Source organism: Branchiostoma lanceolatum, chromosome 4 (genome assembly GCF_035083965.1).
Source record: "Branchiostoma lanceolatum isolate klBraLanc5 chromosome 4, klBraLanc5.hap2, whole genome shotgun sequence".
Taxonomy (NCBI): Eukaryota; Metazoa; Chordata; class Leptocardii; order Amphioxiformes; family Branchiostomatidae; genus Branchiostoma; species Branchiostoma lanceolatum.
In genome coordinates this window covers 20,789,902-20,800,807 of record NC_089725.1, presented here as the reverse complement: position 1 = coordinate 20,800,807, position 10,906 = coordinate 20,789,902, and the positions used below count along the sequence as shown (strand labels likewise).

The following is a 10,906-nucleotide window of genomic DNA, read 5'->3' as shown; positions in this document are numbered from 1 at the left end:
AGCAGTAGCAGCCTTGGAAATTTCCCATCTCTGACAGATTTTAGCCTAGTGTTAATAACCCCGCAGGAAAAACGTTCACGTGGACACATGATGATCAGCGACAATTTTTTATTAATTCCTGCAAGCCCAAATTTAACCTACTAACACAGTAACACAGAGACACAACGTTGGTCACTAGTAGTTGTACAGTTAACCAAGGCTAGGAGGTTCTTAATAAAATCTTGAGTTAACAAACCAAGATTGGACAAACTAACGCTGGTGACACCATATGTTCCTAGGCTTAGAATAACACTACAGGCTCGAGTAAAATCACGCTAGGTATCAATACATGATCATACATTCTAACACAAAGCCGAACAAAAAGTCGTATTGCGCAAGCACGCTTTGCCACGCTAGAAGTAAGCCTTCTAGATCTGTTTGCTGATCTGGCAGATGTAAAGTCTTCTGCCGGTGCACGAGGAGTCATCCCAGCGCTGCTGTGCCGCCGACCAGAGGTGCACACAGTCCTGGGATGCTGTGCCTCCGTCGTTCGGCTCCCCTGGAAGACAGGAGTACATCTATTTAATTCGAGTACGTACGGCAACTGTTTGGATGAAGGGTACGGCACCGATGTGGGCGTGTGAGACTGATCTAAGATGGATCACGAAGGGTCTATTGACTCTCATCTATTTCCTTAGAGAATGGGTGGTGAATGCTCCTGTACTGACCGTATGTCCAGTAGGTGAAGCTATCCAGTCTGGATCCATCAGCCCAAAGGAACTCTCCCTCCGTCAAGGTGTCATCCAGTCCAATCCACATGTCCTTTCCACTGTAGTTCTCAATGATGAAGTCCTAAAAAGAACAGGGTTGCCCATTTGAAGAATGGCTCTTGATACGGTGCACAAATGGACGTTGAAAATAGTGTCGTACCAGCAAATGTTAGCTTTTGCTAATGAAGATAGTCTAAGGTCTAATGCACTCCTTGCCACAATATATACACTGATATATGGGTACGCAAGATAACAGAATGCTGAAAAAGTAGTGTGGTTCACCTGAGTGTCCTTGTCCTTCACCATAGCGAGCAGTCCGCCATGCTGTCTGCAAGCATCTCCAGCAGCCCTGTAGGTAGCCGTGGTGTTGGACACCTGGTAGCACGTGTCTCGGAACAACGTCGAACCAACGGGGCACTCTGTAATGGCTGACCAAAACATCTAAATATACTTTCTACTCAAATTTATAGAAAATCGTGGTTAGATTTCATAGTTTCTATCGCCAACCTACATTCATGTCTTCAACTTAAACGCCACGTTCATAAATATTATCACAGAGGATGTCATTCACACAAGGAAGCCAAAATATTTGTCAATCTTACCGATGCATTTGTCGTCTTCCTGGATGTGACCTGCCGGACATTGACACATCCACCCCTGGGATGTCGGCACACAGGCGTTCGGACCACAGTTGCAGTCTGAATATTCTAGATAAATGAGTATTTTTATGACCAACGAGCATGTTACAATGGTATCCCAATGTGCTGATAACAAAATGAAATTGTAAATGCTTGTCATTTCAGTGGCAATTTAGAGCACTGTTTGGATAGGTAGCAGCGGACCGCCTTGTATTATAAATCTTGTTGCTTGACTTCACAAACCTACCTTTACACTGGTTGGGGTCGCTCGTTCCCTCTGCTGATGTGGTGGTTCCTTCTGGACAGGGCTCACAGGAGGTCTGGGAGCTGTTGGTCTGGTAAGTCCCCACTGGGCAGGGCTCACAGTCTTTTAGCATGGGGTTGTGGAAGGACCCGGGAGGACAGGCAACTAGGGGAGAGACAGGGCAGCTGATGAATAGGTTCTTAAAAGGCTTGAAATGAATGCACGAGCAAACGGATACAGCTGAAGAAAAGAAAGAACAGTTGGAAAGCATATCCAAGGATCAGATGTTCCATTATTGCGTCTATGACTAGCAAGATTGAATATGGAAGTCTTATGCTAAACAAAAAGAAATGCAACAAAAGGCACCAAAAGAAATACAATTTGCAAGTGATGTTTTAATGAACTCACAACAGCCAGGCTCAGACTGTTGTTGAAGGAACCCGGTTGGACATCCTACGAAGGGATCAGAGATGACAATTCCTGCGTCCGCAACTGTGAGGTTCTCACCGTTGACGGGAATGACAAATATACCCGATGTCATGACTGTTTTGATATCAAGAGCAGCTTTCCTGTAGAGAGAAATAAACACATAACGTTACAGATACCCACCTTCTTCAACTTTCTTAAAACAAGTGATTATTTCTTAATATCCCTACGTATGAACAATAATAATGTCAACTTGGATGTAGCAATAAGTCTATATCAGATTTCTCTTGTTCTTTGACCAATACGACCGTCTACAGCCTTTAAGTCGAGTTCAATGTACATTGATATGCAAAGCACTTCAAGTCATGTAACGTAGCGCTACCAGTTATCGTGTGCTACCAGTTATCGTCCACTTTGGGTCATGTCCACATGTCGAGGTGTATTTTGCCAAAGCCAGTTCTCATGAGCAGTAAAAAACGTCATAGGTATGGTCCTTAGTCATGACTCTCCCTTGTAGAATACAATAAAATAGGTTATCATAATAAACTCTGAACCAGTGACAGCAAGTTGCATGGAAGCGTCATGCATGACGGAATTCATATGTAATTCGACACCGCGTACTTCATCATGTTTTTCTAACTTACACGATAGCTAGTATGTTTTAAAAGTAGCTGACGTTAAACCTTTCTTTGATATTCAAACTATTCATGGCGATTCGAGGTTTGAAACTCTTACTAGCTTTAGGAAGGTTTGATACAACCTAGCGACCTCCGCACCAATGGTACGTTTTGCACGTCAAAACATCTTGGTCATGCGTTTATCATGTCGGTGAAATTCGCTGCACTACATTATTATATAGAGCTGATATTTCTTCCCAAGGGTTAAACATTTGGCTCTGTCCGCGCTTTTTAAAATAAATGACGTTTTGAAGAAATTGGACGGTGATTGGTAACGTTACGCTACACTTACACGTTACATCAATGTGCGTTCCAGTACCTTACCTTTCCAACGCAGAGGCCAATTGGCAAACAATATCATTTCACTAGAAAATGTTAGTTAGAAAACTGATTTTCAATCAATGCCAAAAACACGTTTGGCTATTATCGCTTTTTCGCTAGACGTATACCATTGAATCTGATATTTTCCAATTAACCTGATAAGCGCGTCCACATCTGCAGGGAGGGTGTTTGTCTGCAGGGACAGCTGACTGTTGTCTTCTATGTAGAGTTGTATGGTGACGTCAATCACAGTGAGGGGGGAGATGTCTCTTCTCCTCCTGGTTCTCACTCCCGCATCAACAGAGATCTCGCTGATCTATGACCAAAAGTCTTTGTTATTGTTATTTGAAAATGTGTATGATTTTGAAATGGTACATGTACACGAAACATCAGAGGCCTGATACCAAAGTTCCAAATATGATACACTGGCAGCAGAACAGCCACAATTTTGACAGTGTCGAATGCCAGAGATGTTGTATTATTGCACAATCTAACTTACCAAATTCGATTAGCTACAGTACACACTACTGGTGGACAGATCCTTACCCTACATGGCGGTAGACACAGCCCCTGTCTCCACAGTTCGGTCCTGATGTAGTGTCTGATCTGGTGCAGGTTGGGTGAGGTTGTGCTTGTGATGGTCAGACCTCCCATTATGATCATGGCGAACGGGTTCCATGGGTCTGAAAGAAGAAGACATTATGCGCAGAATGTAAATGGGTCCCATAACTTATTGTAGTTGTATGCTCATCTGTAAAATCATATCCTTTCGTTGCCCCATAAAGAGTAGTGTGGCGTTATATACATGCTCTTAGAATCATGATGCTCCATCATAAGCTGACAGCTAATAAAAAAAATTGTATAATGCCTTCCCTCTTGAGGCCCACTTATCTACATGTGTATCTATATTTCTCTCTCTCTCTCTCTCTCTCTTTATATATAACGTTATATATATATATATATATATATATATGTGTAGGATGAATCTGTAAAGTAATGATGGACAGCGAAAATACGACATAGTGCAGTGGCTAAGCTGTCGATCACCTTGACATGATGAGACTGAGACGAGCTTGAGAAGATTTTCTACTCGCGTCATCCACAGCCAGCTGGTGTGGTCTCCGCACTGGTACGTCACCACACGGCCAAGTCCGTACGACTTTAGAAGATAATGGTCATTGCGAAGATAAGAAAACACAATTATTTCCTCAATCAAATGGTGTTTACATGGTTGAAACGTCCACTTCATGATTGCTATTCATATGTGGAGAAAAATCTTACTTTCTCGTGTCACAGTATATATGCAGACAGGCCAACAAAATTACAATGCATTGTTCGTTGCATAGATCTCTCCAGATAGCCAATTCTTGTATTGATGTAAAAGAAAATCACGCGACGCATCTATCTATAAACGGGTATCTTCTTGACAGATGATCATGTCTGTGCACTCCTACCTTAGGTGGATTGCAGTGCATGGTGCAGAATTCTTTATCCTCTCCGCCCGTCGCTGCCGAGTAACAGACCTTGTAGCCGTCATTTGGGGTATCCAGAACATCTCGACTGCACAGGTCACTGGCTGGAAAACCAGACAAATAAATAAGTGACACATTCAGGGGATCATCTCCAGATTACAGTGTTAAAAGCTGCTAGTTCACGGTATGTTGCCTGTGTACGTTTGTTCTCTAGGTTACATAAATGTTAGTACCACAAGAATGGCCGTCATCTCATTTCGTTTAACTAATAACTACTGTACTTACGTTCACAGTAGGGCATGTTTCCAAGCCAGGTCCCGTCTGCGCCACAGACGACGTCACCTCGGGAGACCAGCTGGAACCCGTGGTCACAGGTGAAGGTCGCGAAGTCGTTGTAGCACGACTCCGCGGTAGTGGACTGGCCGTTATGTATCAGACCAAGATCACCGCAACAAACCCCTGGTTGGAACAGAAGTTGTACGATGATGATAAAAAAAGTGACACCAACCATAAGGTAAGCACAATTGAAATAAGATATCAAAATTGAAACCAGAGATATTACAGTACCATAACAGAACAATTGGAATCCAAGGCCTGCTATCATGGAGACGATGGCTCCGATCCATTATTTTCTACTTACTCTCACAGACTGGCACGGTTGACCATGAACCGTCCTCTTGACATGTTGCAGCGGCGCCGCCTACCAGTTGATGACCGATGTTGCAAGAGAAGCTCAGGATGTTTCCAAAGCAAAAGCCTCCATCTCCTGTCTGCACAGCACTGCCGTTGACAATGGTGAGTGTCTCATCACAGCAGATCTCTGTAGAGGTAAAGGGAGGGTATGGTTGCAACTGCCGGGGTATCTACCTACCATGTGGTAAGATGCCTTCGACTTCTCATCACTGGGCTAAACAACTAGTCTATATCTCTAAAAGAAAATAAGGACATACACAGAATAAACCCAGTCAGGTTAAAATTGCAAAAATTGCAGCAAACTTAAAATAACCTAATTGGTAGCTAGGATGACAGATATATTGGTGGCTATAACTCATTCTGCTTCATATCCCACCAAGAAAAGGGCTGTGTATTGGGACAATATTCGATGAGAAGGTGAATTACATGTTATGTGATATTACTTCTTGAGAGTAAGAACCCTACCCTTGCAAGTTGGAGGAGATTTGTCCCAAACCCCATCCTCTGTACACGTCAGCTCGCTGTTCCCAACTATGGAGTACCCAACATCACAGCTGACGGCGATGGTCTCGTTGAAGCACGTACTTCCAGTAATCACACCGTTTCCAACAGTAGGCGGGGTGCAACATCTCTCTTTGGGGAAAAACGTGGTAACAGCATGATACTTACATACGCCATGAGCAAACAGCATATTCAATACTTGATGAACATTTCTACTTTAGCTATAGCATTTAAACAATGACAGCAATTATATTATATTATAATGGTATTGCCATGCATTGTTCGTTCAGAAAATACATACAGTGTTGGTACAAGTTTTTCTTAACATCTAATGAGTTACGAACATGATAAATCAAAAGCGTTCGCTTGTTATTGAGCAAATAGATCTCTTGGGATTTCCGAAGACTTACTTCGACAGAAGGGCTGGAGGCCGCTCCATGTCTGGTTAGCCTGGCAGGTCAGGTACTGGTCACCGACCAGCTGATAACCAGCCGAGCAGCTGAAGGTGGCGGTATCCCCGTACAGGTGGCCACCTGTAACTGCGCCGTCTGGAATCACGTCCAGAACTGGGCACGACTTCTCTGGGGTACCGTAGGATAAAAAAAGATAGCCAAAAGATGAAGACGAATCAAAATGGTAGATATGTTAAATATTCAATGTCCAAGTGAAATGAATCAAGTACAGTGTATTGAATACATCATCTTACATCCTAAGATCTAGATGAAAAATTGTAACTTTTACTTATCATGTGGACGGCCACTCCTATGTCTTACTAGTATCGTGTACGTATACTTGATTTGTTGGTGCACTTTGTACTTACTCTGACATGTCGGTGAAGTACTACTCCACGTCATATCTGCTTGACAGACAGCAGTCTGGGACCCCACCAAGTCGTATCCCTCATCACAGATAAAACTCACAGTGTCTTCGTACATGACGCCGCCTGTCTCGTGACCGTTAGTAGGCAGCGGGAGAGGTGAGCAGGTAACTCCTGTTGGAACAGAACAGAAATATATGGCTAAAGATGAGGAAATATCATTGTGTTTTACAAAAGGCTATGTATGTGTTACTGTTGTCATTGTTAGACGCATAACCTTAATGGGTGCTGTTCTGCGCCACGAAATAAGAAAAGTTACGTCAGAATCTGAAATGTTCAGAAATTGTCTCAGGATTACTGGACATAGAAACACAGAGGCACTATCTATATCAGCTCCTTATAGTCCATGTAACGTTGCACCGGTACTTACGGTCACAGCTAGGGTGTGTCCCACTCCATGTCTGGTCGGCTTGGCACACCCTGGTCTGGTTCCCCTGGAGCCGGAATCCGGGCAGACAGGAGAACGTGGTGATGTCTCCGTACAGACGTCCTCCTGTGGACACACCGTGGTCTAACACTGGCAGGAGGGGGCACTCTTTTCCTGGGTGAGAATCATATCCATTGCAATTAATTGTTGTTAGACGAAATACAATATATCCAGGCTTTCCACTTGGCCATGTCCGGTCCCTTTGGGCTTCACAGACATGCCTCATCATCATCAGATCAAATTCATTCCAAAACTTTTTGATAGGTGCGTGTACATATCGAGATGACATGACTGCAAGTGTTTAAACTGGTAACAAATCTTTATAATTACTTGAACATGCGGGCTGTGTGCCGTTCCACTGTTGATTGTGCTGACATGTTAGTGACGGGCTTCCCGTGAGCTGGTATCCAGCCGAGCAGGAGAAGGTGACGGTGTCGCCGTACGAGCTGCCGCCGACTTTGTTCCCGTTCAGGGGCGCGTCCAGATCGGGGCAAGTCACCGCTGAAGTGGAAACAAAAAGGTTAGACATCGCCATAGAATCATAGTCAGATTGTTCGACTATACACGTGTCGCAGATGGTTTTTGCATACATTTCATATTGTAACAGTGGCGTGGACGTCACCTTATCGAAATAATATCTGGCCGTCGAAACAGGTGGTTCTTACCTGTACAGGTGGGTTCGGTCCCGCTCCAGGTCTGGTCGGCCTGACACGTCCTACTGCCGCTCCCGCTCAGCTCGTACCCAGGGTCGCACGAGAAGGTAACCACGTCACCATAGTGATTCCCGCCCGTCACAGCGCCGTCATCAGGAGAACTCAGCTGTGGACATTCCTTTCCTGAGAACAAGAAGGAAATTGGCCGCTTAGTGAGCACTACCTCAGAGCTCAAGATATACGTAAAATTAGTCTCAAATTTTACTTGACGAAGTAGAAGTAGCCATTTCAGTGATGTCACTATCAGACATCCAACAACTTACAGACCCCTTAGGACAAAAAAGAACTGTAACCCACTCTGACAAGAAGGCTGAGTCCCGCTCCACAGCTGGTCGGCCTGACAGCTTCTCTCCGAGCTGCCCACCAGCTGGAAGCCGTCGTCACAGCTGAAGGTGACCTTGTCCCCGTACAGAGATCCTGCTGTCATCTGTCCGTCAGACAGGGGCGGCAGGGGCGGGCACTGCACCTCTGCATGGACAAAGCTTATTTTGAAATTCGGTACGTCATATATAATGTCCTTGGTCATCAGGAGACCAGAAACAACCATTATCGGGACAACAATGTAATGGGCTTATCATTGGCATCCTGAAAAGGCATTCCTTACTCAAAGCAAAGATGATGTAAGGTTTTTATCAAATGTTTCCCACATAAGATGGAAGACAACAAAGCCACAGAGAAAGCGCAATACTCACACCCTCTCTACAATATGAATAGTACACGTGTTATGAGCATTAGGACACTGATATTTTATTAAGGCAACTGTTTGAGAAAGGCAATGCAACAGGCCATTTGATATGACATGTGACGCTCTTGGCGTAAACATTATTACTGATGTTACCCTCCAACTGTGATAGTTACGCAGACTGGACATGGCCTTGGTACTGAAAGCCCACCTCAACACAAGGTGCAGTGATTTTCGGGAAATCAAAGCCCTTATAATGTCGAGATTTCTTAAAACAGTTCTTACTCTGGCAGGACGGCTGTGTTCCGCTCCACTGCTGGTTGGCCTGGCACAGCCGACCTGCGGACCCCACAAGCTCGTACCCAGGGTCACACGTGAAGGCTGCCGTGTCTTGGAACAGCACTCCTCCGAACACGCCGCCGTTATCCGGAGCTGACAGCTGCGGACAGCTCTTTCCTATCGAATCAAATGATCGAATCAAATTATTAATCTTGTCAGATCAAATGATGAGTCAATGATAACGAACCAGCTACCTCAATGTATGTTGTTACTATGACAGCCTCACTATGATTATGGTGGGAGACGGATTACTCCGTGTGGGTAAGATGGTGCAGTAGCATTCACAACAGGAGCGTCGCAAACCATCAGGTACAAAGATATTTGAGCATTGCGAAATTTGGCATTGTCAACGTTCATCTAAGTTGAGGCTTAACAAAAAAAACAAAATATTTTGGCAATATTGTTCTTCTATAAATAGCTACATCCATGTTAGGCTGCTGACAGATTAAAACAATGACGTTAGATTTATGCAAGCTATGTGTTCTTACTCTGACATGTCGGCTGTGTGCCTGACCACTGCTTGTTGTCCTGACAGGTGAGTGTGACGTCACCAACCAGACTGAACCCTTCGTCACACGTCATCACAGCCGTGTCTCCATACTCGTTACCTCCCGTCACGTGACCGTTCAGGGGCGGGGACAGTGCAGGACAGACTTTTTCTATTAAAGGATCAGAAACATACGCTAAGATATTAGCTAAGCAACACGACAAATAGACCATTTTATTTGTGAATTCAAGCAATTACCATAAAAAATGGACTCGTATCCCTTTGTTTGCTTCCTACTGTATTATATGAAGCCTGCATGTACTCTATGTTTGTTCTAACATGTGCAACACGCCTTTGTGCACCTTTCAACCATAAAACCTAAGATTACAGCAACAAAGTTAACGTACTTTTGCACAATGGCGCTGCTGCAGACCAAGTCTGGTCAGCTTGACAAGTGACGTCAGAGCTGCCGTACAGCTCGTACCCAGTGTCGCACCCGAAGTTCAGGGTGTCTCCGAAGAAAGTACTGCCGGTGCTGGAGCCGTGCAGCGGTGCGGACAGAGTGGGGCATCGGACCTCTGTGCGGGGACAATGTGAAAATCAGTAATGTGACATCTTGGTGTGTTTGATGTCTTCGAAGCCTATCATAAGTCAGTTGCTGGTCTAAGTAGAATAACGTTTCCCGCGATGACTAAGTCAACACGCAGTGGTCAACATTCACGAGTCATAGGACTGAAAACTTCCATTACAGCCTGGCATTCTTAGTCCTCACGACGGTTATCTACTGGTTAAACGTAAACTTTTACCATAAACAGAAAACATTGAAAGAAATGTACAATATTCTTGCTTGATAACGTTCTTTCTGACAACATGAGAACCAAAAGTAAACCTACTTCCACAGACTGCAGGAGACCCGCTCCACTGTTTGTTGGCCTGGCACGTCCGCTCACGGCTGCCGCTCAGCTCGTACCCAGGGTTACAGGTGAAGGTGACCTTGTCCCCGTACGAGTTCCCTCCGGTCATCTGTCCGTTTGTCGGCGGCTGGAGGACTGGACACGTCACCACTAAACATTGGAGGAAAAAGGAGTTCATCATGATTTAACATTTGTAACAATTTCATCAGATCATCAGACCTTGTGATAAAAAAACAATACGGTTAGAATAAACTTCCGAGCTACAAGGACACAACCATTTTGTTGACTTATAGGTATGAATGTCTTCCAAGACGGGAGGAAGCCGATGAGGCAAAAACGAGTGCTATGATCGTCTTGCCCTTTTTAGCATCCCTTGTAGTATACTGTACAATAGATCGACGAAGAAGATATATCAGAATTCTCATGTTTTTGCACTCACATTGGCAGGATGGTTGAGCCTGAGTCCATGTCTGGTCGGCCTGACAGACGGCGGTGGCAGAACCCTGCAGTTCGTACCCAGGGTCGCAGGAGAACGTGATCGTGTCGCCGTAGAGCCGCCCGCCGGACACTTGGCCGTTGGTCGGGGCGGAGGCAGCCGGACAGGCCTTTCCTATGGGAATAAGAGTGATATAAATCATACCATAGATCAACAGGAGACTTCTTGAACCTGACAACAGATATTTGGTACTACATGTGACACAGTGTTAACGTTGTGACATGAGATCTAGTCTTCATCAATAATTAGC

The 10,906-nt window shown here is 44.7% G+C and overlaps 1 protein-coding gene across 1 annotated transcript; it reads right to left on the bottom strand.

Annotated features, from left to right (window-relative positions):
• Positions 1-93: 93 nt before the first annotated feature.
• LOC136431975 (complement receptor type 2-like) lies at positions 94-10,879 on the bottom strand. Its single transcript, XM_066422984.1, has 25 exons — positions 10,870-10,879; positions 10,600-10,770; positions 10,140-10,310; positions 9,654-9,824; positions 9,248-9,418; positions 8,706-8,876; positions 8,036-8,206; positions 7,691-7,861; positions 7,356-7,526; positions 6,969-7,139; positions 6,542-6,712; positions 6,132-6,302; positions 5,686-5,853; positions 5,168-5,347; positions 4,813-4,986; positions 4,510-4,631; positions 4,103-4,214; positions 3,602-3,738; positions 3,211-3,371; positions 2,040-2,200; positions 1,635-1,796; positions 1,352-1,456; positions 1,032-1,177; positions 708-831; positions 94-538 (listed from the first exon to the last, which is right to left on the bottom strand). The coding sequence occupies exons 1-25, from the start codon at positions 10,877-10,879 to the stop codon at positions 408-410; spliced, it is 3,774 nt and encodes a 1,257-aa protein (XP_066279081.1). The 3' UTR covers positions 94-407.
• Between the last annotated feature and the right edge of the window lie 27 nt (positions 10,880-10,906).